We start from the raw sequence: 27364 nt of genomic DNA on the forward strand, positions 1-27364 counted from the left end.
TTCAGGGGTGTTGGTGGTAAGGGAATTATTTTGTTCCTGAAATTATTTAATAACTGTGAGTCAGAAGCCCTTGCTGCTCTATTGCTTCTCACTCTTTAAAAGGGGGATCATATAGAGTGCTACAGAATGTGAGAAATCCACACAGGGAGAGTAGCCATGGGGAAAGCATGTTGAGCCCAAATGGCTCCAAACAAGGATGGACGGTCTGTTGTTCCCACTCACCTACTACCTACCCACATGTTGATTTCCAAGATATAAAACAAATAATGGCAACTGGACACTATGTACAGTAGGCCCTCTTTATCCATGGATTCTGCATCCACAGATTCGATCATCCACAGATTCGATCATCCACAGCTTGAAAATATTACAAAAAGTTCCAAAATGCAAACCTCGATTTTGTGCTTTTATGTAAAGGACACATTTTCACTGCCTCACTGTACATAACAAGAACTTGAGCATCAACATATTATGATATCTGTGGTGGAGTCCTGGAACAAAACCCCAGTGGATATCAAGGGCTCATTGTATTTACTAGTGTCATGTGCCTCCCTTAGTTTTCATTTCATTGTGCTGGTCAGCCTCATTACACTCAGGCCTTTTCAACTCAACAGTTTTTTTTTTCTCAAGGCATAGACTGAACTATTAGATTGAAATAATAATAATAATAATAATAATAATAATAATAATAACTTCAGTCTAATAACAATTTCAGTCAAATAGTTCAGTCTATACCTTATATCAAATTATTATTATTATTATTATTCACAAATCTAGCTGGCAATGTGGTAACAGCTAGCAACCCCTCGACCCTCCCTCCCTCCCCCCACACCCATGAATGGTCTTCAGTACAGTTAAATAAATAAGAGGTAATGGTTGGGCAGAGAGATGGGGAGGGGGAAGGAGGCATATTCTTGGTTGCACTTAGAGGTATTTTTTTCTTAATGAGATAATAGGACTGTAGCAATTTCCCTGGCTTGGTTTCCATGGCAGGGAGCCCCTCACAGATGCATAAGATTTACAGGTCCCTGAGAATCTCCCTGAGGCACAGGATGTGTAGTTAAATCTGTGAAAACGGGATGTGAGTTGGAAGGCCCAAGCTGGTGGTGGCCCGGGAGTTCAGCAAAACAGCTGTAGTCCAGGTTTGCTAAAGAGCAGTTAGGGAAACTGAAGAGTGAGTCAGCCTCAGGCACATTTCCCAGGTAATTTTCTCCCATCTCACTCGTGCTCTCCTGCAGAACTGGAGGTCCATGATGGTGACTTTCTCCTTGTACAGACAGAGGGCTGTACTCCAAAGGAACAGAAGTTAAGGGGTTGAGGAAGAGAGGATCTGCATCAGTTGCTGAGCTGTGAACTCCTTCCTGGGTTTTGCTGCAGGAACTCAGTAGGTCTGTCTCATATTCTGGCTCCATCTGACTGTAATAGCTGCTCACTTGAGGGCTTTTGTTAGGGGACTTTTTAAGTGTCCCCTTGGTTGCCCGAATGTCTTTCTTATACTTCATCCTTCTGTTCTGGAACCAGATCTTGATTTGCCTTTCAGAGAGCCTGAGAAGCCGGGCCATCTCCAACCTGCGTGGTCGGCAGAGGTATCTGTTAAAATGGAACTCTTTCTCCAGTTCCACCAGCTGTGTATGGGTGTAGGCCGTGCGGATTCTCTTGGATGAGGAAAGGTTTGGTGGAGAGCTGGGGTCTAGAGGAAAGGAAAGATTCTATTTCAGACTGAAACCTTGATGACATGAATAAACTTATTGCCTCACGAAATACTTATGAGAAATCAGACACATACACAAAAAGTATACACTGATTGAAGATAAGAGCAGTACAAGCTTGTGAGCCAGATGCAGGCCTCTATGGATCACATTTGTCTTAAGGGCTACAGGTTCTCCATTCCTCATGTAGGACTATGCAGCCATTAGTCACTGCCCACCTTTGGATTAAAATGGTAGAGCAGAGCCAGAACCCAATGGTGACCTAAAGCATTTCTGCCTGAGAGACGGTTTCCCCTCCACAGTATACCTTGCAGAAATGTTTCCTTATTCATTTGCATTGCCCTTTACTAACATCCTAAGAACACAAGAGCCCTGCTGGATCAGACCCAAACTAGTCTAGACTACTATCCTGTCTCTCCCGGTTATAAACCAGTTAACTATGGGAGGCCTGTGAGTAGGGCCTGAGCACTATAGGAAGCTTTTGCTCATGATCATTAGCAACTGGTATTTAGAAAAGGCACACTGCCTCTGATACTGGAGTAACATGCAGCCACTGATAGTCTTATCCTCCATGAATGTACCTAACTGGACAACTTTTGAAGTTGTCCAAGTTAGTGGCCATCTCTCCATCATCATCATATACAAATCTGAGTGGCTATACAGGACCATGACACCATCTTGCTCATTCTTATTACCTATCTGATTCATCTAAGAAGGAGGGACAAATGTAAGTGAAAAGGATAATTTATCATCCAAAAGGACAGAAGGAATAATGTGCTAATCATTACTGGAGAGAGGAAATGAGCATTCACTTGGTTTTTCACTATCTCTTACTACACTTGCTAGTTTCTTCTCAACTGAAACTGTGAAATATTTGGTAGAGTAACATTCTGTGCTCTTTCAAAAGTTCATGTATAGCATCTTCTTTTTAAATTTGCAAGAAATGCAAATATTCTCTGTCTATCTGTCTATCTAATTTATTCTTTTACATTATTTTATTTGTCTAGTTTTCTATTTCTGTCTCCACATTGGCTTTCTGTATCTGTCTGTATCCAACCCACCTCTTACGGTAGCCAAGAGCTCAGGCTAAATGTGATTAGTGTGGGGAGGGAAGGATTTTTTTATTGTATGAGAAACTTGAATGTTCTCAGAATATTAGAGGGGTTGTATTTTTAACATCTTTGTGAAGTCCCTAGAAACAATATATTAGAGTAACTTTTAAAAGATGAGATACATAATTATGACACCCAGACGAGGTAGGATAACAATGTAACTAGCTGACGAAAACTACAGACATACTTTCCAAGTTATTGCCCAGATTAATCTCTGAAGGAACACATTGCAGTTCAACTGTCATAACTATGAGAGCCTGGCCTTAATCATGAGCCCATCAGTGAGCCATATGTAAGACTTATATCTTTGGATGATATAAATGTCGTAAAGAAATAAGTAAAAAGAAAATCCTGCACATGAACAATTATTTGGAGTTACTTGAGACCCATTGGTCTAGACCAAACATCCCTGGCCTGATGTCTTCCAGATATGTTAGGCTTCAACCCCCTTCATCACCAGCCAATAGGCAAGATGGGATTTGACTTGTACACACCTGGAGGACGTCAGGTTGGAAAAACAGGCCTAGATGCATGTGGCCCATAAGTAGAGGAGAAGACAGATGAAAGAAAGTACCTGCAGTAGGAAGACTACTGTTGTGCTTGTTGTTGTGTCTTGTTTCCTTCATCCATGGGAAAACTTGTTTTGGTAGGTGGCTATCAAGCAAGTTGCGAGTGTCACTGGTGGAGATGTCACAAGGATTAGAAGTGGTAACCAATGGAGGCTGTTGTAACCTTGATGTCTGACCGTCATTACTTTTCCCTAGAGATCCTGTAGTACTCGTTTGGTCTGTTGGGAACCCTGTAGATGTTTCTGATTCCTGCTGTACCAAAGGAGCCAGAAATTGATGCTCACTAAAAGAATCTTCCCTAATGGGATCTTGGTGCAAATTGTATTCTGAGGACTCCTGGTCATCTTCATGAAGAGCTTTTTGCATTTCCTGTTCTTGTTTGACTGTAGGGAAGGAGACTGACACCTTAAAATGAAGGCAAAAGGAATCCAGAAAACAGAGCCTGGTTATCACAGCTGAGGAAGGATGATCCTCAACTAGGTGTTCCAAAAACTAAAGGAAAAACATCTAAACGAGCATGCCCTTGTCTCTTAACAAGAACATTCACCAGTCATTCTGGCCTCTAGAGCCAAAACTGCTAAGAAAGGAACATGATCTTTAAACAAAGGCAGTTGTTTTGGGTTTCAGTATGTGTTTTGAATGGAAATGAATTCTGTCTCAGAAATTATCCTTTGTTAAAAGCACACAAGATACTTGTTAAATACATTTGACCAACAGTGACATCTTTTTATTCTTAGCAACTGATAAAATATTTATCATTGGACAGTATTTGACTGATGACATAAGTGGTGTCAAGCTTTATATGGAGTTTGGCATGCAATAATTTTATCTTTGGTTTGGAGCTATGATAAACACTCCTTAGCAAGCTGACCCCCATAGCTGCCCTATCTGATAGCTAGAATATTTAGTGATTTGACACATGGGATCTTTCATAAAATGTTCAAGTGTAGAATGCTTCTAGTGTGTCCCACCCAGCCACATGACACCTACTTTCAGGACCCTCCAACTCATTCCCCTTCTCCAGGTGTTCTGTGACCATGGAGCATACTCAGACCCGGTACAGAAGGGCAGGGAGCGGCATGCCCGTGCTGCTTCTAGGGTTCCGGAGTGCACACCAACTGCATGCTCTGGAACCCTAGTCCGTAAGGACTCAGCCATCATGGTGGCCTCCTGTCCATACGGCAGCTGCCATGATGACATTGGCGCCACGCAGCATCCGGCAGCACATCAGTGCCATGCGATGTGGGTGCTGCGCCACTGATGAGGGGGTAAGACGGGTGGCACAGAGCCGTCCATCTGTACCAGGCCTCAGTCATCATTGCCATCCCTTTAGCATTCTACCCCAGTCTTGTTTTTCTGAAAAATTCTGTTCCCACAAACAAACAAATATACCCCTCGCCCACCTTTCTATAAGTGACACTATTTTGACCCTGTAGGGATAAATCCCTTGGAGAATTTTCACTGTTAGTATTACTGGGATGGGCATACTACAGAGTATAGAGGGCAAGCCTACTCTGTTTTTGAGTCCTCCAGAGTTCTGGAGGGTAACAGTATATCATAGCTACCATTTAAAGAGAATGGAGGGGATTATGTGTTTCTTTCAATAATCATCCAGGCTCTTTTGGGTGAGAGTCAACTGTTTGGGGAAGGGATTCATTCCAAACTACATTCTATAGCCTTGAAAAAAGGGTCCCAAGCATTTTCATGTGGTTGTTTGTTTGTTTGTTTGTTTGTGCCAAAATGGTTTTTTTTAGCTGAATAATTTTAGAGGTTCAAGAACCCTCATGGACTCCAAGGGCCAAATGTCCCCCATGGTCTGCATGATTCCCATACTGGGTTATATCATAGCATTTGACAAATGAAAGTTTATTATAATATATTATAATAGATTTGCTCCTCCGTTTTCACGGGGATCTGTTCCAGACCCCCCCTGCAAAAATCGAAAATTGACATATTGGAGTCCCTATTGACCCCAATGGTGGTGCACTCCCTGTGCATGCCTCCATGCACATGCCTCAGGTGCACGCCTCATTGTATCGCCCTCCATTTGCCCCTTGCATATTTCTGAAGGACGTGGACACCAAGTCTGGAAAAAATGGAGGGGGTGACAGTATTATGAAATAATATAGCAGATGAAAGTTTACTATAATATATTGATATTACAAACCTTCCAGCTTCCTTACAAAGATACTTTTCAAAGGAAGAGGAGCCATGAAGTCTACAGCTCTCAAAAAGTCTGAGGAGATATCAAAGTCAGAATGTCGATTCTAATTCCAAGATCAAAATCTGAACAGCAAAGATTGGCATCCTTGTGAGATCCAGATAATTCATCTTTATGCCCCACGTGTTCCACTACCATTATTGATGTCAGTCAGGATAAAAGCGGGCCTGTTAAAATGATGCCACTGAACTGATCAAAGAATAGAATTTGAAGATGAGCTTCCACACCCTAAGGATGCTCTAACAATTCTATCCTCTACCACACCAAACAAGCACAAGCCATAAGTATGTGTGTGTGTGTGTCTTTGCCTTCAAGTTTCCTATTGGCTTATGGCAACTCCATTAATTTCATTGGGGTTTCTTAAGCAAGGGATATCCAGAGGTGGTTTTGCCAGTTCCTTTTTCTGAAATATAGCCTACCACAGTTGGTATTTGTTGGCAATCCCCAATCCAAGTATTAGCATGAGCTGACCCTACTTAGCTGCCAAGGTCAACCAGGATCTGGTGCCTTAAGGGTATATTTGTTGGAAAGTTCAACCTACAAGAATCCTGTAACCAGAAACAATGTCAGGTGGTGGCTCCTAAGTCAGTGGTGAAGCAGCTCTAGATTTTAATTTGAACTTCAAAGGAGCAACTGAAGGTACTTAACTGAATTTACAAACAAGGTTCAGCAGCTTTGACAGCTCTGTTACAGTCTGGAATAAAGCCCAGAGCAGATCTACAACCCCATTGACATGGAAGCCACCAGCTGTCACTGGCTAGATGTGTTGTGAAAGGATGGCAGGGAGCTAAGTATTCACTGGTGCAAGAGAATGGGGAATGAAGTGGAAAAAATAAAGTTATCCTTCTGTATCCATGGATTCTGCACCCACAGATTCCATCATCCACACCTTGATTTTACCATTTTATTTGAGGAAAACTATTTTACTTCCCTGTTGTATATAATGGGATTTGAGTTTCCACAGGTTTTGATATCTATGGGTTTTTCTGGAACCTAACCCCAGTGGATACCAAGGGCCCCCTGTATGCTTACGAGAAATAATCCCCACTGAATACAGTGGAACCTGATTCTGAGTACACATTCATAGCATTGATCTGCAATATGTTTAAATGCTAGTTTAAATATAAGAGCGAGTGTGGTTTAGTGGTTTGAGTGTTGGGCTAAGACTCTGGAGACTAGGTTGTAAATTCCCACTTGGCCATGGAAATCCATTGGATGGCTTTGGGCAAGTCACACTCTCTCAGCCTCAAAGGAAGGAAAAAGTAAAAACCTCTCTGAACAAATTTTTGCCAAGAAACCCCATGATAGCTTCACCTTAGGGTTGCCATAAACTGGACACAACTTGAAGAAGTGAAAAAGAACTGTAACTCCATTACTCTTATAAAAATGTCCCCAGGTTTTTGACAATCCTTGCAATGTCCATCAGTGCCTTGGCGATTCCTTTGGAAGCTTCAGGTCCCCTCTCATGTGGCTGAAAAGAGGGAAACTATAGCTTGCCAAGTGTATTGGTAGTCACTTCATATGTGACCTTCTATAGGGAGTTAGGAAAAACCCACAAATTACACTAACATACGATGCAGCATTTTTCCCAGACAGCTTCTAGTTCTCAGATCTTTTGTTAGTGGGAATGGTAAGTTTATCCTAACTCCCTACACAAGGCACATCTGAAGTTGCTACCAAGGATACACTTGACAAGTCATGGCAACTGGTGGCTCCAATGTTATTGTTGTTGGTGGTGGTGGTGGTACAGTAATTGTGAATCAAATTCAAGTGTTAAATCCAGACTTTAAGAGAGCTATCCAAAGAGACTAGTACCTGCTCCCCACACCAAAAAAAAAAAAAAAAAGCTCAGTCTCTTGCCTGGAGTAAAATCTATGGTAGTTTCATTGCCCAAATGAAACTGGGAACAGCAGCTACCATCATCAGTATGGAAATACTTCTCACAGTATCTCCCATGATTTTGTACACCTGATGGACACATTCACACACTGCATTTTGTGTATGTATACTGAAATAGTTTCAGTGCACACCCAATGGGTAAAGTGGCCGCTGTCAGTGACTTAATGCCAACCACTTTCCCTACTGCTGCTTTTGAGCACAGGGTTGGTTGCAGTATTCAGATTCCTACTAAGTAAAATTAGAGTCTAATATCTGTGTTTTGCAAGGTTGGTTACCTCTCAACCTAAGGCTTAAGACCATTTGAGCAATTTTTGAAAACTGAGAAACTGTGTGAGCCTTGTTGCTTTCTACATTTTACTATTCTTTGTATGCCTGAATGTAGTATATCTGATGGATTGACAGACAAATTGATTGACTGGACTTATTTCTTCCGAAACTGGGACTCGGACCAGCTCACAAGATTTGAAACAGATATGAGTAAAAAACCCAAAAAGTTCCCATAATAAATCAATTATAAATTAAATAAAGTATTAAAACATGGTTGAATTTAAAAGCTATTTAATACTACCACTGTCACCATCTCTTTCAGTTAATATGTTGAGGACCGTGGAATGTTGTTTTTTTAAAGGTAATGATTCTTCAAAAGGAGGTGGACTGTAAATATAATGCTGCTATCAAAGGAAATGCTGCATAGTAGAAGGATGGAGATTGCACTACAGAGAGGTCTGTATTTCATAATTGCTATTGATGCCCATGTTAGAAGTAATTGCTTGTTTCATGTAAATACCAAAATCATTCATGGAATAATATTTGGCTTGCAGCCAATACAGTATCTATTGACAGCAAATGTATGCAGTGGGAATGAGTGAGGGGGGGGGAAAAGCAAGAGATATTTGCTATCATCACCTCATTCACGCAATGACCTTAATTTCAGCAATAGGCAGGACTGTGCATGTGCACACATTTCTGCATGCGCAGGGTGTGTGTGAATTATTATTATTATTATTATTATTATTATTATTATTATTGAAACCATATTCTCCTTGAATAGATGAGCAGAGGCAATCAGGAAAGTCACTTGCTCATAGAAATGGCGGCATGCATGCAAAAGATCTCAGAAAGTAGTACTAGATTTAACAAGAATAATGATAGCAAAGTTGGTAAAGCTCTGTGAAAATTGTAACCTCAGGAACACCGATATGTTCTCCTAAGATATAAACTGAGAAGCAGAAAGAGGAGGACATACCATGCACTTTACAAAAAATCAGTATTGGAGGAACCCTCTTTTTACACAAGGGAAAAACTAAATCCTGACTCTTGGTTTCATGTATTTATACTTGATTTTGTACACGAATTTTACATTTTTAAATAGAAATTTTGCATTCAAATATGGATGCTAATATATTTAAACATGAATTACATGTTTTTATTAAAAAGTACATATATATTAATGCATTTTGCATATTTGGTCAGCCCAAATAAAGGAGAGGAGACAGGGAATGGTATTATACGGAAGCTTTGCTCACTAATAATCTTATCAGCCCTAACTTTTCACCAGGTATTATTCACATATGTAAAAACTATGTTCACCATCATAAGGGGTAGACACTTATTTTTGCTTTGTTTAATAAAAAGGAATTGTCAGCAGGGCATATTTTGTACCCAGTCAGTTCTGTGGTTTTGCAAAGGCTGGTTATTGAAGTCCAAGGTCATGAATATATCTTTTATATTTTTTCATATATTTATGGGGAGGGATCAATTTCCACTGTCTCTATTTTTTTTTTTTTGTTTGTCTTGTGACTCCAAGTAGCATGTGACAATCTGGACTTTTGAAAGTGAGGTGCCCATTTGTTGGTGTGTTTTAGAGTGTGTATGTATAAAAGCTCTATGTTTGTGGCCATTGATGAATGAAAACAGATGCCTATGGTGAGCACAAATCAGCAGCATTTAGTTGTGACTAATATACCATTGAAAGCATAAACTAACTTGAGTCTCATTGATTTCAATTGGAAATTATTATGAACTACCTTGTCATATGCAGATGACACCACATTACTAGCAGAAGATAGCAAAGACTTAGAACAGTGACTGAAGAAAGTGCAGAGGCAGGTTTACAGCGGAACATTAAGAAAATAAAAACAATGACCACAGATGATTTACGTAACTTTAAAGCAGATGATGAAGACATTAAAAAACTTCAAGATTTTCCATACCTTGGATCAATCTTTGATCAGAATGGAGACTGCAGTCAAGAAATTAGAAGATCACTGGGACTTGACAAGCCAGCAATGAAAGAATTTAAAAAGATCCTGAAGTGTCAAGATATATCATTGAATATCAGAGGAGTTTATCAGACAAGGGAAATTGGAATTATAATTCAGTGGCAATCTGAATGCTATCATGGAGTTTCACGTTATTGCATAATTGACTACCACACTCAATTTCAGGCAATGGCAAGCTATTTTTGGGCAATGGGAAGTCAGTTTGAATGCAATTCGAATTCACGTAAATTTGCTGAACTAGTGAATTCACATGAATATGTTCTGGCCCCACTTTCTTTCCATTGGAAATTAAGATAAATTCCTCCCATGTGATAAACTCCAGAGTTAGATGGTCCATGACATTGTATTTCCCACTTCTGTGTATAGTTGTGAAAGCTGAAAATCAGCATTGGAGAAATAGGAAGAAAATTAATTGATTTGAGATGTGGTGCTGAAGAAGAGTTCCATGGATACCATGGACTGCAAAATAGATAAGTAAATGGGTCCTAGAGCAAATAAGAACCAAACTCTCCCTAGAAGCCAGGATGACAAAACTGAGTCTGTTGTACTTTGGACATATCATGAGAAGATGGGACTCGCTAAAAAAGAAAATAATGCTTGGTTAGGGAAAAGGCAGTAGGAAAAGAGGAAGATCTCATTCAAGATAGATAGACTCAATAATGAAGGAAACAAGAGGGTGACTTGGAGGTCTTACATTCATAGGGTCACCTTATGTCAAAGTCAACTTGACAGCAGTTAAAAACAACAAACCTTGGCTTGAACTGTTCTAAGTGAGGGCAGTTTATTTGCTTTTTTATATATTAATAAATTAATATATTCTAGGACAGGGGTAGGCAACCTGCGGCCCACGGGCCGGATGCGGCCCGACGAGGCCTTGGGACCGGCCCCAACCCGGTCCTGCCGCCGATTGCCGCCGGGGCCTTTGGCGTCTCGCGCGAGGGGCATGGTAGGGCAATTGTCTATAGAAGCCTCAGAAACATGCATTTATCTTAACCTTTTTTAAAAAATCAGCAAATTTTTTCACATGTCCTCTATTTTTAATTTAAAAAGTGCCCTCCATTTGAAAATTTTGTCCTACATTTGCCCCAGTTTATTTATTTATATAATTTTTAGAAATTATTTAATTATTTATTTTTTGGCTTCGACCCCCCCAGTTGTCTGAGGGACAGCAACCCGGCCCCTGGCTCAAAAGGGTTGCCTACCCCTGGTCTAGGAGTTCAGGATGAATTGCATTTTAATCATGATATATTTATGAGCAATGCAGGATGGGGACAAGGGAGCATTCCAAGGCCTTAGTTAGTTACATGTACTTACCGTAATTTATTTAATCAGAAAAAAAGATCCCGTTGAACTCAGAGTGGACTGCTAGGAATATTATGTGCAAGGATTTTTCAAACAAAATCTAACTTCTTTACTTCTGGACACATTTAAAATATTTTAGTTTCATCAAGATTTCACATCATTTTATTAAAATAGATCATCACAATAAGGTGACAGTCCTGTACACATACACCTACCTAAGAGTAAATGCCATGAAACTCAGCGCAGGTTACTTTTGAGTAGGTATGAACAGGCCTATCCTGTGAAGAATTTACAAAAAGGCATTAACTTCTGGCATTTAGATAGATAGATAGATAGATAGATAGATAGATAGATAGATAGATTTATTTATTTATTTATTTATTTATTTATTTATTTATTTAGCCTAATGATGAGTTTAAAATGTCCACCAGTGTACCATAGTCACCATCCCTAACTGTTGGACAAGAAGGAGACAAAATCATTGTTGTGATCCCCATCGATTTCAGCTGGGAAGTGGCAACAACCTCTCTGCAATCATTCCTTTAAGAGTCTATTTTAATTCTTTTAAATTAGTGTTCTAACATTATTTAATGCTTTAAAACTATATTACAGTTGTTTTAGCTATATTGTTTTAATGGGTCCCATATGGGAGGAAAGCAGGATATAATTTTCTTCAAATAACAATAATAATAAAAAAATTCTTAAAAGCGGTCTGAGCTCTCCTTTGAATTCTTCCTTTGTCACCATTTTTCTACCCCTCCCTCTTTACTTTCTGGGAAACGCTTTGCTACAAAGAGTGGGATTTTAAAAAAAAGAACTGGCTTGAAATGCCCCCTGTTTTGCTTTACTTTGTTTTTTTAAAAGTAAAATGCCACAAAGAGGAGGGAAAGGGGTGTTAATATGCAACTGAATCAAATCTTCTCCAACTAGCTTCAGCACTAATATGCAGATCTTTGTAAATCCCCTTTCTTTCTTCCTTCCCTCCCTGCAGGTGTGGGGTGGTCTTTATGGCTTACTTATTGGAAGGGCAAAGGAGAGGGAATTGCCTTGACCAGAGGAGAGATGGAAAAGGAAAGAAATGGCTAAAACCCATATTAGTGCATGATCTTTATTAAGCCAGGTCAAGAGATCGCAGGAAACTGAGCACACTTTCTAGAGCATTTTATTGGGCTACAGGCAAACCAAAGGAGGGCAGAGATGGAGAAGGGGGAAAGTGGCTGGTCTTCAAGGCATTCTTCCTCTGATTTAAGAGAGAGTGCTCACCGACACTCTGCACATGATCAGTACTGTTAATAAGAAATCTGCTCATGATTTGACCTCTTTTTCAGCCCTAATAAGAAAACCTGTGCATTAAAAATGTAGTGGGATGAAACCCTTCCTCCAAATTAAGTCCAAAATGTGGGAAGAGAGACAACTGCAGAGCAACAGCATTAGAACCAAACACTTCCTCAGATTGGCCTGTGAATGAAGAAGGGTGTTCATGTGTGTGTTGTGTTGTATGTTATGGGTTAAATTTCAGCTCTGACAAAGCCACCTCTGAGTATTCCTTGCCTAAGAAGCCCTATGAAAGTCATGGGATCACCATAAGTTGACAGATGACTTGAAGGCAGGCCCGCATGCGCACACACAAACACACACATATTAACACTACATTGTGGTATTTATGGCTCTCTCTCATTTTGAGGGCTTAGGACAGGCTCCTAAATCCATTCTGGGGCAACTGGGCTTAACAGATTTTGAGATCACAAGGGCTGGTGTTTGAAGGCACAAAGACACACCTAGGCTGCAAACCCATGATATTTACCTTGGAGTAAGCCCCAATGAACTTAGTAAGGTTTACCACTGAGTAGACATGCTTAGTGTTGCTTTTTAAAAAAGGGTTGATCCTATGCCCCCTCTCTCAGTTTAAATGGAAAACAATTCCCACCATCAGTATGTGCATTTTGAGTTATTGGTTCTGGCTGTATGAAATTTCTGGTGATGCCTTCATGCTGTCATCAAAATAACTCAGACCAGAGAGAAAGACAGAGAGAGAGAGAGAGAGAGAGAGAAGACAGTTTTGAGAAATATTTACAATTCTGATACTGAAGGCTGCGAGGTAAGGAATTGCTAGAAGCAGAATGTGGCTTTTAAAGGATATAGTTCATTTTATTCCCTCCCAGGGGTATAGCCGCAGGAGGAGAGGTAAAAATGAGGGCATCCTACAAATAAGAATTTTGTCCCTTTCCAAAAGTCATTTTCATTTAGTCCCCAAATTTCTAGCATTGCCAGAGAGCCTTCACACCTAGAATTCTTCCTATATTTGCCTATCTGCATCCCTTTGGACACTTTGCCCCTTTTCTTTGGATGTTTACAATCTGTCTCTCAATGCTGGACTAAGGTTTTCAATCTCTGCAAGGCTAGAAATGGGGGGACTGGAGGAAAATTGTTTGGGGGCAGGCTTCTTACTTAGGGAGCCCCTGATTTCATGTTGTTAGGCTGGCAAGTTACACCCCTAGTCTCTTCTTTCTCTTTCTCTCTTCCAGTTTTTGGAACAGCGCGGGAAAGCTCATACTTGGCCTGGTCCAAACGGACTTGTCTACAGGGTATTTTATTTTATTTACGAGGGCACCTAGCAAAGTCCTCCTTACCATTAAAAAAACCCATATTAAATTCATGGGGTCGTCATAAATCGACAGGGGACTTAAAGAGGAGAGCACACACACATCTGGACTTTTGTTGTTGCTGCTGTTGTTGAAAAGGAGGCTGGAAATGGATTTTAAAGTACATTTCTGAACTAGCGAATATTCATCTTTCCCTCTTCTTACAAGTCCTGCTTCTTCTCTCTCTTTTTTCTTTTTACAGGGATGGATGCGACCTCAAATTCCGTTTCCACTTCCACTCCCCTGTCCTTTTCTCCTGCCTTAACAAATTTAGGCTAGTTGATGTGTCTTTAAAAAAAAAAATCAAAGGAGGGAGGAAGGTTTGCTCTACCTGAAAAAATTTCTCCTATCTCTGTTGTTGTTTTTTTAATTTCTCCCTCTTTTCTTTTAAGTTTCAGTTCTAGAACTTTGCCAGAGAACTGACAAGCCTTTGGAAGAAGGATGGATGGCTTTGAATTGCATTAGCGCAACTTCTCCGTGCTGCGCCCTATTGATATGTATATATGCATCCCCATTGCAACCTTTATTTTATTTTTTTAGTATTATTTTTAAACTGAGGTGTGTGTTTCGAAGCAGCCAGGGATCATTTGCCATACAACCAAGGATCTCATCCTGATCCCCCAGTGTCCTAATCCAACACTGGAACCACTACTCCTCCAGCTCTTTAGAGAGTCTTCCTAAACATGCTTATTTGGAAGAATGAAAGACCTTCTTTCGATGTAACCACAATTTGGGGGCTTGTACAGATAGCACTGGAAAAGGCAATAATGCTGGGAAAGGTGGAGGGAAGGAGGAAGAGAGGAAGGCCACATGCCAGATGGATGGACTCTGTTAATGGGATCATGGGAATGCAGTTGTAGAAATTAAGCAGAGCAATGGAGGACTGAGGGTCTTGGAGATGTTTCATCCATGAGTCGAGATCGACTGGGGAGCAGTTAACAAACAGATAGATGCTCATAGTTTACAAGGGTGTGGGTGAGATGGGTTTCATGGAAATGCATGGGACTAAAGACATTTATTCTTGGAGGAAACCTACAAGAAACCCTAGATTCTAAGCCTGGGGCTGCATCTACCCGGCAGAAATAATCCACTTTGACACCGTTTTAACTGCCCTGGCTCAATGCTATGGGAATGTGGAAATTGTAGTTTGTTGTGATCGGAGAGTGCGAAGGCCACCGCTCTTAAGGTTCCTCCCAAGTCGATGGAGACCGCTGGCCCTAAAACCCAGCTCTTTTCTGGATGGATTTAGGAGAACCCATCCCATTCTCTCCCCAAATCCGTTCGGAGGAGTTCAAGGGAACTTCCTTCAACGGTTTTGGGTGGGTCTTTGCATGTGCATCCATGGAATGAACCCTTAGAAGACAAACAAATGACGTGAGTCCTAGAATGAAAAGAAGAATTTGGGATGCTCCCAAAGTAGCCCTGGTGCCAAGTTTGTCCTCTTTTGGAAGTGTGTGTGTGTGTATCACACACATATACACAGAGGCGTGGAGGCACATTGAAAGTCCAAAAACTTCCTGCTCTCCTCCGCAATATAAGCCAAAGCTCCCCTAGACATTTGCCTGCCCCGATCAGCCCCAAACGGTCGATTTGACAGGCAAATCGGGGGTATTTCCAACCCGAGAGTAGGAACTGAAATTTGGATGCGCCCTGTCTGTCCGCTGGGTTTATTGTTTCCTTCTTTCTATCCAGCCCCGAAAAGCCGGAGGCTCTAGGTGAAGCCACTTGGCAGGCTGGTCACGTTATGCAAATCCAGGGCTGCGGCATCATTGTCTTTCTATCTGTCTTCTTCTCTCTCTTTTTAAACAAACAAATAAATACAGGCTGCATATTTCGTCGGGGTCATTTTAATAAAGTGTATGTGGGGGGGGGGGGTTAGGGGGAGAGACAAGGGCGATAAACCAAAAATGCTATGCTTCCCCTCATCACCCACATATACCCCGCAAAAAAAATATTGAGAGAGAGAGGAGTCCCTAATTTATCACAGATTTAACAAGAGGGATCTTGAAAGGGTCCTCCCCCCCCCCATCCTAGATAAGCAACAAAGGAAGGTGGGGCAGGAAAAGAAGGGCGCCTTGAGGTGGCTGCAGATAGGATCCGACCCAAGTTTCTTTTTATTCTCCCTCCAGGACCAGCCTCTCCTTTTGTGTGGCGCTGTGCCTGTGTTATACACACACATTTTTCACACACACACACACACACACACACTGGCATACATATGTATCTATCTATCTATACTCTATATATGTATGTGAGCATATATATATATAGACATGCATATACATATTCTCTGTGTGTGTGTGTGTGTATGTGTGCATATATTTATACACACACACACACACACACACATATACATATATCTGGCACACAAGCGCACACAAAAGCAGCAATCCCATTGATTACAGATCCAGTGTTTAGATGGGCAGAAAATCAGACCTCAGGAGGACATCTAAACACTGGATCTGTAATCAATGGGATCCCTTTGAGGATCTGGTTTTCTGCCCATCTAAACACTGGTTCTGCAATCCGTAGGATCTCTGAGATCTGGTTTCTGCACACCTAAACGCAAAATCTGGAGCGGGGAGGGTATTTTGTTGGGGGGGGGGGGGTTAGGTTCAATTATAAACGATTTTGCGCTGGAGAAGATGGGAGAGAGAGAGAGAGGGAAGGAGGGGGGGGAGAGAGAGAGAGGCATTTGGAATAGTCACACTTGTCAAGTGAGACCATCTTTTAGCTCTCAGAAGCAGCAAATCCATGTGAACTCTGGGTGAACCAAGATTGAAGCCATAAATCATCGCTACAAAAGCCGGCTGCTGCCTGCGAGTTCCAGACCCTTACCTTTAACGCTTTCACGGGCGAAGAAGAAGAAGAAGGAGATGGAGAAGGAGAAGGAGAAGGAGGAGAAGGCGGCAAGGCAGAGCTACAAAAGTTCACAGAGCTCGGCGCGGCCCGAAACAAGGAGCCGGAGGGGGAGGCCGGGCCCCGGGGGGGATCTCAAAGGGGGAGATGGGGGAAGCTAGGCGGCAAGGGAGGCTCTCCATCCCCCCCCCATCCCCACCCCAAAACAATCTCTTTCAGGAGGGAGGGCCAGGGTGATCAGGAGCAGGTTCGGCGCAGGGAGGGGAGGGGTTGGGGGGGTTGGGGGGGATGGGGATGGGGGGCACAAGGACGCAATCGGACTTCACTCAACAAAGGCCAGGGCCGAGGATGGGGGAGGGAAAGGAACCCGGACAGCAGGCGTCAATCTTGGGGGGGAGGGAGGGGGGAGGGAAGAAGAAGATGATGGTGGTGGTGGAGGAGGAAGAGGAAGAGGAGGAGGAAGGGGAGAAGAAGAAATAGAGGAGGAGGAGGAGGAGAAGGAAGAAGAAGACGAAATAGAAGAGGAAGAAAAGGAAAAGGAGGAGGAAGAAGAAGAAATAGAAGAGGAAGAAGAAGAGGAGGAGGAGGAGGAAGGAAACAGTCCATTTCTGCCCCTGAACCACGGTCTTGCAAATAAACATAGCAACACAGGGGCGGGGGAGTCTGATAGTATGGGTTACTGCCACACCGTGGGGCCTGTCATTTCTGAGTCACCTATGGGCTCCTTCACTTTGGAGACACTTCACGGGCAGCCCCAGGGGTGCCTTGCCTGGGAGAGAGGGCCCCTCCACGCCATGGGTCTCCCTTCCTCAGGGAAGGCCTGTCTGGGCCCCATCTGATCGGCAAGCTCCATTTGTCTTGGAAGGAGAACCTGCCTGCCTTCCAGATCGAACCAGCGCCTAAGAACTTGAGGGAATCAATGTCACACACACACACACACACACACACACACCCCACACACAGGAACACGAATATTTGGGACCCTCCCCACCTCCCCCAGTTTCCAAAACCTTTGGTCTGGGAGGAGGCCCCCAGCCGCCTCGCCCTCCTTTGCCAGCGAGGCCCGGCTCCCAAACCCAAAGCTTCCCCCATCTATAGTCGAGTAATCTATTATGACAAACAATATGATGGATATAGTTTATGTTAATCGCCATGCCCTTTCCTCTAGAATTTAACTGTAAGTTAATGGACACCGGAAACTGGAATTCTACATGGCTTGCTAATGGGTTTAGGTATTAGCTAGTCCTAACGATGCATACAAATGCACTTGTCTCTGTAGGCTGCCTCAAGATTTATGGCTCTTTTGCCTTCTGTAGCTGTAAACAAGGAGGTGCGGGGGGGGGGGGGCTTGAGAAAAGAGGGGAAAGAAACCCTGGACTCGGTGCTCTGGAGCATCTTCAAAAACAACAACAACAACACACACACCTCTTTCTTTCTCTTTCCTTCTTTCTTTCTTGGGAGGGTGCGTTTGCAAGGAATGGCCCAGATCGGTCGTAGGAGGGAGATTTGACTAAGTCGGCAACTTTCTCTCACACTCTCTTTTTTGGGGAGGCTTCATTCTGCCTCTGCCTTTGGCCCACGCTTCCCATCAACGGGGGGGGGGGGATGCTTGAAACCCCACCGAGAAAAGCTCTCCTAAGACCTATAATAAAGCCGTCGTTGCAAAGCCCTTTCCGACGATGAAGGATGAGGGGGATCCAGGTGTGGGAGGTGTGTGCGTGTGTCAGGGGTCTTGGAAAGGAAAGTTTACCTTGGGGAGGGGAGGGAGAGAAAGGAATACCCCCTTTTCCTTTAAAATACACTAACAATAGCCACCCACACACCCACAAATCCCGACAAAGGAAGACTGAAGCTTTGCATCTATCTCAGTGTGGGATGGCGGAGGGTGGGGTGGGATTAAGAGAGTAACTTTTTCGGGGGATGTGCTTCAATCCTGTGTGCTTTCTTCTACAGATCCAAACCAGGAGTCTCTCTCTCTCGCAAAGGAGTAAGTGGTGTTGTCGGCCGGCAAGAGCAGAAGGTGGCCCAAGGAAGAGTTTGTTCCTCTTTCAAATGGTAAAAGAACCTCTGTGTGTTTGTGTGTATGTCTGTGTGTGTCAGAAACAGTGCATGCAAATGTCCATATGGATAGATACACTTTTGTCGGTATACTCTGGGGGGGATGTTTGATCCGCCTTCTGGTCTGATCTTCTCTCTCTCTCTCTCTCTCTCTCTCTTTTTTTTTATGTGAGTTTCTCCAGGGCTGAGCCGAGGGACGCAGGAGCAAGGAGGAAAGGACAAACGTGCAATGCTTTCTTGAACAGGTATGGTCTTCTCCTCTTCCTTGCTTGGAAAGGTGAATGGGCCGAAAGGAGGGGAGGGGAGCAGCCGGAAGGGGAGCAGATGTCGCCCATAGAAAACGCTATTGGGAAAATTGACTGGTTTGTAGGCGGTTGGGGATTTGGAGAAACCGGCCTGAACCGTCCAATTTCAGGGTTCGCTTCGTCTTGGAGCAACTGGGCGATTGTGCCGGTTTGAGGAGTTCCATTGCTCCCTCTTCCTAAACAAACAAACAACCCTCTAGCCCGCCTTTCCCTTCCTTTTTGCAAAGTCCTTCCCCAAACACACAGGGAGGCCTCTGCTATAGTTATGGGGAGGCGGCTGTGTGTGTGTGTGTGTGTGTGTGTGTTTGCATCTTTGTAATGAGTTTGTAGCTCCTCTCCATTGCGACTGAAATGCAGATATTTTGTGGGACTGTTCTCATTGTTAACGTTTCTCCCTGGCGTTGCCCGCTCACTTCCAAATACATTTGGGATTTAGGGCAATCCTGAGCCTGGGAGGCACTGATCAAGCGATCAGCATCAATGGGGGGCTCTGGGGGCCATCAAAGAGTTAATCTGCAAAGGGATCTTTAATATTATATGTAATAATGTGTGCCTTCAAGTCGCCGAACCCATGAATTTCACAGGGTTTTCTTAGGGAAAGAATATCCAGAGGGGGTTTGGCCAGTTCCTTCCTCTGAAATACAGCACCTGGTGTTCGTTGGCGGTCCCCCCTCCGAGTACTAACCAGGGCTGGCCCTGTTTAGCCTCCAAGATCCGAAGTGATCTGGTATTTTAGGCCAGGACACTTTAATACTGCGATATCACAGGCAATATTGTTTGTTTCCCGCTTGGGCATGTTTCTTTATCGTTAGAAGCCTTATTGTTTAGGAAAGGAATGATTAGGTTTCGATTGTATTTTATTTTTTACCAAAAGGATATTTATTCTGGGGGGAGGGGAGGAGGAGGAAATGTGAGCTGGGTTCTTCTAGCGATAATTTTGAAGACCGTTTCGTGACCTTTCTGGAGTTGTTTGCCAGAGTTACGTCTTTGGATTTAGAGTCGTAGGAAGTCTCACAACTTCCAGAGGGGTTTAGATCCTGAAAAGTGAAGGAAAAGAAAGAAAATGAATACCACTCCGAGGATCCTAGGCATCTGTAGTGAGGGGGGGGGGGACTACGAAGTTCAGTGGAGTTTACTCCTAAGTGTGCATGCGACTCCTCCTTGGATGTATTTATCCCTGCTTTTATTATTTATTCTTCTTCGAAGTACCTACTTGCGGTGGTTGTGGTTATTGTTGTTTTAGTTTCTAAACAAGTTAAAACTTGGCCACCGTTGAAATGCATTGTCGAAGCTGGGTTTTTCAAAAGACTCTTTGAATGTGTTGTATATATTTGCGTGTTTGTTTTAAGGAGAGCTAAGCAAACCAGTGTTGGGCTTACTGGGTCTGTTTTTATTCCCTCCCCCTTGATCTATGGGGAGAGATGGGTAAGAAATTATTATTATTATTATTATTATTATTACTATTATTATGATGGCTTCGGGTTGGCGTTTTCAGGGGAAGTGTAAGATTTACAAAAATGGGAAGACGTGGGTTTAATGTCGGGGGAGGAAGGAGCACCATCCAATACTTTCTGATGGGTGGGAGAGGCTAGTAGTCGGAGCTTTACTCTGAGCCGCCCCAGTCCTTTAGCATTAACTGTCTCTCAACACATGTGAATCCCTCCTCAAAGTCCCAAAACAGGGATGCCCGGTTTTGTATAGCCTTGTATAGCCTTTTATTTATTCCTGCCAAACAACAAAGAAGAAGAAAGGAAAAAAGGGGGGAGTAATAATTCAGGATCACTTCAAATAGTTTAGAAATGTCTTTTGCAATCAATTGCTCCTCTTCCTCGCTGCAAAGTAAAAGGTTCTGCTTTGTTTTTAAGAAAAAAGAGGCCTTGCGAGAAGGAAAAATGGAAGTCGATCTTCTCTCTGAACTCCTTTGAGAATATTCAGAAAACCTCTCACTCCGGATCGCCCGGGTCTCACAGCTCAAGACACGTATTTCAGGCCCCAGGTAAGTCCCGTATTGTGCCTTTTTAAACAAACAAAACGGGCCCTAAGTAGGAAATCCTTTTGGAAAAACCAAAGTTGGGAGGGAAGGGGAGCTTGGCTGGCGACGCCAGACATTGGAAACGCGGCTGCGTTGCTTGGGAGGCCCGCTTTGAGATGCATAAAATATTTAAAACTCCAAGTCAACCTTTTTCCTATTTATTGCCCAGTATAATTCAACATTATCGCGTATTAATAAGCCAATAATGATAATCTCTATAGGAAAAGCCTGCTAGCTGGGCCGCTTTTATGGCCGCCCTTATCCTTTCTAATGACCTTTGGCTCGGCAGAGTAATAACTCATTATGGAATGAGCAATTGTCTGGAGTGCCTTAAATACCTCGCAATCTTTCTCTCTCTCTCTCTCTCTTTCTATTTCTCCTCCCAACTCTCCGGACACTTCCAAGACGGGACACAGTAGAGAAGAGAACAAGAAGGGGCTTTCCAGTTCCCTTGGCCCCTCCACCCTCCAGAAACATAGAGATTTCTTGCTGCAAGGTACTGTTCACCTGGTTTTTCTGCATTTTGTCCATTTATGGCCTCTGGGCTCTTTAGAAAACAGCATCTCCAAGTAACAGCCTCGCCATGTTCTGTGATTACTACTCTTACTCCTAGTAGTAATGCTCTTTGCACTATTACTAATAGCACTTCCATTTTGCTATTATCATTATATCAGCTGCAGCAGTACCAGCATTATTACTGTTGACATAATTGGAGCGGTATCATTAAACTGTTGCCCCTCTGGAAAGAAATAGATGTAGCAAAATACACCAGTACTACTTACTACTCATGCAATTGCAACTTCCAGTATCAACAGTGTGTGTGTAACATTTTTAAAATATATAAATCCCCCAAAGCAAACCTTGGTTTTTACCATTTATATACAATATTTTAATAGACCATTGTATTTAATGGAATTTGAGCATCCTTGCATTTTGATAAATTGGGACCAAACTGCAGCAGATACCAAGGGCCCATGGTATTGCTAGATTATATAGCATATTGCATCTATTCATTGGTATAACAGAAGAGTAACAGTGTTAGTGTCAAGCCTGGTGCAACAATACCAACAAAGAAACTGGTGACATCTTAAAGATTAAACAGTTTTCGTATAGCATCAGCTCTGGTGGACGAAAGCTCACTTCATGAGATATATGCAGTGTTATCTGGAGTTATAAGTATATAGACACATATGGCTGGAGAGGGTTTGTAAACAGGGAGGGCAGAAGGGAACACTCCCTTTCCTTCGCATGTATCTCTGTGTAAAACTGAGTGGTGTTTTTTTAAGAAAACAAAACAAAAGATTAACAGCAGAATCCTATGTATGTTTACATAGGAAGTGAGATTTACAATGTTTTGAGCATCTGGCACTTTAGCAAGCATATAAAGAACTGTGGCCTATATTCTTAAACTACTTTTAAGATTTGCAAAACTGGAATGTGCGTTACTTGACACTTTTTCATTCCTTGAAGAGCCTGAATATCCTTTTAATGAATTGTTTTCCAGTTGTATTAAAGACAACTTTTTAACCAAACTATAGTCTTAGGAGTATTTCTTTCCCTTCCCCCTTTCAAGGATTGCAAGTCTTATGTTTGATGTGTACATACACACCCACAAGAGAGACCTGAGTTCAGGCCTCACACATTTGCCTCAGGTGTTTTGAATGCAGACATGGTTTTCCTAGGGAAATCAAAGCAATTTGCTTATGAGAGGCTATAAGGTTTCTTCGAAAACATACATTTTGTTTAAACATAATACTAATAAAAGGATGCACACATATACATGAAAAAAAAATCCTGCTCGCTACCAACGGTCTTCCTCAGATAAATCTATAGAAAGATAAAATACAAGCTACCTAGTTAAGATAAAAAATGTTAAATATTAGGAATGGAGTGAAGATCTCTCGCTGTCACCCTAAAAGTATGCCATTCCCTCTCACTGGATTGAGAGCCTATAGGAAAAGCAGGAGGGTCAAAGTAGGACTTTGCTGGGTCTCCTACATGATCCCGAGTAGTAATATGGAGTAATTGCTAATATTCAATATTCAATATTCAACGTGAAGAGGGGGGAAAGGGGGTCTGAAAGACCAAAGGCAAATGCAGGCGCATGGAGCTCTAAGCAAAGGCATGACATGTAAGACCACAGAATGGGCTGACTATATACATGGTGTAGAAATTAAAGCATGTTGTTTAGCTCACGGTTTCCATGATTTCGCCTCCCACCAAGGCATGCATGGATCTGTAAACGCCTCAATACAGCACTTGATAAAATGTAATCAGATGCATACACCCAGAAATAGATAGTTAAACGGTTACAGGTTGAGTCTCCCTTATCTGAAATGCTTGGGACCAGAAGTGTTTGGGATTTTTTAAAATTGGATTTTGGAATACCTGTATTTGTATGTACATACATAAGGAGATATCTTCGAGATGGGACCCAAGTCTAAACACAAAATTCATTTGTTTCATATACATCCTATACACATAGCTCGAAGGCAATTTTATACATAGTATTGCTAATAATGTTGTGTATGAATCAAAGTTTGTGTAGAATGAACCATCAGAAAGCAAAGGTATCACTATCTCAGCCACGTGTGTAGATGATTTCCAAAATCCAAAATATTTCCGGCTTGTATTTACTAAAGCATGGGCTGGTGAATGTGGAGACTGAGTTTGGTATACGGTTCCTAGACTTCCCCTAGCCAGAGGCTGGCAAGGGAATTCTGGGAGATGTACTACAAAAAAGTAACTTTCCCAAGTTCAGAGTGAGGGATATTTTAAAACTGAACTTAACAGTTTTGGTTTCCCCACCGAAAGAAATTTGCCTCTCTACCATTCTTGCATTTTTTCACAGTCAAGCAATCATTCTTGAGAGTGATAAGAGTGTACAGGAGATCACAGGATGAAAGTATGTTGAATGAGAGACTATAAACTTCAAAGTATCACAACAAAGGTCCTTCTTCTGGCAGATATAGAACACCAAAGGTGAAAATAGGATCTCTCAAGGGTGAATCCAGAGACCAAACTGTGCCACATTATTGTTGTTTCTTTTCTAAGGTGGCATGCTAAAATTCATTTCAGGGTACGGGTACAATGGTAATATATAAACATAAGAAATTCAATTGTCATTGTGTGACTTCAGATCATTTCCCACTTATGGAGACAATAAGGTGAACCTATCATGGAGTTTTCTAGGGAAGATTTGTTCAGAGGAGGTTTGCTAGTGCCTAGTTTCTCTGGGGCTGCAAGTGTGTGATTTGCCCAAGGTCACCCAGCGGACGTCATGGCCAAGCTAGGGGTCGAACTCTGATCTCTGAAGCTGTAGTCCAACACTCAAATCACTACGCCACACTGACTCAGACCACACAAATATCTCAGACACTTCAGGAAAATAAAGGGCTAATTACAATTGTTATCACCAACCAGAGTAAATTCATTGAATCAATGGCACCTACCTTAGTGCTGAGTATCATGTTCCCACTGATTTAGTGGGTGTACTTCAGCTGAGATTTACAGCTGGATTTAGGCCAAAAGGTTATTGATAAGCAGCAACAAATTTTAGACTGCTTCTTTCACACACAGGATACATCAAAGACTTCTTCACACAAATGCACCAGTGTAACACATGCATTTGTAATTCAGCACATGCAGAATACAACCTACATTAGAACTAGCTGAAACTAGTTGAAACACAAAATCAGCACAAAACCATGGCCAAACCAAGACCCTTTTTCCCCAGGTCAAGGTGTATATGGCCTACAAAGCCATCCAAGTTGCTTGGGCTGCATTTGCACTGCAGAAATGATGCAATTTTACTCCACTTTAACTGCTATGGAATCATGGGCTTTGTAGTCTGACAGAGAAAGCTAAATATATCATAAAACTACATATCCCAGAGTTCCATAGCATTAAGCCATGACAGTTAAAGTTGTGTCGCACAACATTATTTCTGCAGTGCAAATGCAGCCTTGGTCACATAAGGCAGAAAATCTCACAGGGGCCTCTCCCCACCCCTACCAGCAAAAGTCCCAATACAGTAATAAGAAATTTGAACAAATGACAACTATCTTCCCTTTCATGGCATCCAAAATCTGTAACCTAAGGTAACTTATCCTCCACTTTGCCTAATAGCAGGGCCAGACTTATATTTTACGTTTCCATGGTGGGCTGTTGAGTGGTGAGCCAAAGTTGCTCAACCAGAACATTGTCGATTTAGGTCTGTGATTTGCAGCAGCCAGGGCCAGTTTAAGGTATTTTCACATATGAAATAAAAAGTCTAAAGATCCAACCCCCCATTATTATTATTATTATTATTATTATTATTTAAATAACATATTGAAAATACGGAGGCTGAAAAGCTGGAAGCTGTCACCCAAAGGAACTGCTGTATGTCTCATCATGGTAAAGTCAATCCTGATATCATTTGCACAGACAGCAGTGTAAACAATGGTAGCCATCCTGGAGCATGGAGACCAGAAGCCAGAATGTCATATTAGTCGCACAGTGACTGCCAATGGCTATGCTTTCTATGATGCAATAAAGGCATTGCCCTAATGTGGGTTCTGGAATTTGCCTTATGGCCAAGACAATTCTCTTTGCTTTTCGTATGTGACTTTGAAGCATTCTGGTATGTGTGTGTGCTTGTTTGTGTCGGTGTGTCTGTGTATGAGAGAGAGAGAGAAAATTATTTCTATCAACCTTCAGAGCTCCTGACACACATATATCAGTGATGCTAATGGAAAAGGGCATACTTAAGATACCACATGCACAAGACAGTTGTTCAGCTACTTTGAAATGTTCACAAAGCATAACCAACATCACAAAATCATCCCATTTTGCCACCCGCTGAAGTGCTTGTGCAGAAGAGTGCTGAGATCTTGCTGTTCAGCCTACTGTTTTTCAAATCCAACAAGGTTATAAATCCTACACCAAGTTTATTACAAGTTTATTATCTTCACTGTAGCCATAACAACACAATACAAGGAATAATGTGATACAGGGTAAAAAGGAGGGGGGAATGAAAACCATATTGCAAATACATAACTTGCACTGTATCTTTTTGGCTCTAGATGATGTTAGTTTATACAAAACCCTCCCTATTTTGAGCAAGCCAGCTATATAGATATAGATTTTATTCCTTTCTTTTTTTTAAAAAAGTCTAATTATATATAGTAGATGTGACTTTAAGCATTAACCTAAAATGCCAATTTCAGATTGACTGGCCAATATTGAACCTTACTGAAGTCTTGCTGCTTGATATTCAAATACAATGAACAGAATAACAAGTAACTGGAAGAGATTGAACAGTTCCAGAACTATTGACACATAATTGGTTCTCAGGGGGAAGGTCTGTTTTAAAATTCACTTCCTAAAAGATGTAAGTGGCATAAGCTCTGTTTTAAGTTGTGGGATCCTTTTTCTTCTAAGGAGTCCGGGATTCATAGGAACATCTTTGTGTAATGTGCTGCCTTCACAGATACAAAGAGGGAGAGAGTCCCTTTTATTTAGCCTCCTCCACTTAATTGCTGTTGAGACATCTTATTATATCTACTGTCTACGATGGGAGTGGAAATCCTATGGTATCCCAGATGTTGCTGGACTACTAATCCTAGCAGCCCAAGCCAGCATAGACAATTACAAGGAATACTGGGGGTTATAGTCCAACAACACTAGTTGCTGTTGTTGTTGTTGTTGTTGTTGTTGTTGTGTGCCTTCAAGTTGTTTCCATCCTATGGTAACCCTAATTTGAACCTATGATGGGGTTTTCATGGCAGAATATGTTGAGAGGGGGTTTGCTCTTGCCTTCTTCTGAGGCTGAGAGAGTGTGTCTTGCCCAAGGTCACTCAGTGAGTTTCTATACCCAAGTCGGGATTCAAACCCTGGTCTCCAGAGTCCAGTGCTCCAACAACTACACAACACTACCTCTCACCTCACAGTAGTAGATGCTCCCACATCCTGAGATTGACACTCTTTTGAGTCTGATTTATGTGGCACATCATCATTCCATGCTGGGTTCTCATTATTTCCAATTTTCATATAAAGCATAGCTTTACTGGTCCATAAGAAGAGATATCAACATTTCTAAGAAGGATCTCAATCTTCACTGAAATAAAGAAAAGGGAGAACCCAGCCTAAATCCTACAGTTAGTCCCAATTACAGTGGACCTGCTGAACCAGTGGGAACTTGATAAATCAATAGCTCTGTAAGTTTCATTGATTTGGTGAGTTTGCTCTAGTTCTGTCTATCAATTGTATTTAGGAAGGAAATGGAAAAACTGCCTCTCAATAGTCCTTGCCTAAGAAAATCCTATTAATTTCATGGGGTCGCCATACGTTGACAGATGATTTGAAGACACATACACAACTATAACAACCTT

The 27364-nt window shown here is 42.0% G+C and overlaps 1 protein-coding gene and 2 long non-coding RNA genes across 4 annotated transcripts in view; 1 reads left to right on the top strand and 2 right to left on the bottom strand.

Moving 5' to 3' along the window:
* Positions 1-27364, bottom strand: part of LOC149322660 (uncharacterized) — a 169279-nt gene that overhangs the window by 42512 nt on the left and 99403 nt on the right. The window lies entirely within an intron of this gene.
* Positions 867-4627, bottom strand: LOC149322661 (homeobox protein Hox-D3-like). The gene is made up of 3 exons (XM_089499106.1): positions 4571-4627; positions 3396-3795; positions 867-1690 (listed from the first exon to the last, which is right to left on the bottom strand). The coding sequence occupies exons 1-3, from the start codon at positions 4625-4627 to the stop codon at positions 1002-1004; spliced, it is 1146 nt and encodes a 381-aa protein (XP_089355232.1). The 3' UTR covers positions 867-1001.
* LOC149322662 (uncharacterized) lies at positions 18555-22459 on the top strand. The gene is made up of 4 exons (XR_016272020.1): positions 18555-18650; positions 18836-18898; positions 20824-20954; positions 21396-22459. It is a non-coding gene; the product is annotated as an uncharacterized LOC149322662 (long non-coding RNA).

This window comes from Sceloporus occidentalis, unplaced genomic scaffold (assembly GCF_023333645.1).
Source record: "Sceloporus occidentalis isolate IW3139 unplaced genomic scaffold, rSceOcc1.0.p SCAF_1, whole genome shotgun sequence".
Lineage (NCBI taxonomy): Eukaryota > Metazoa > Chordata > Lepidosauria > Squamata > Phrynosomatidae > Sceloporus > Sceloporus occidentalis.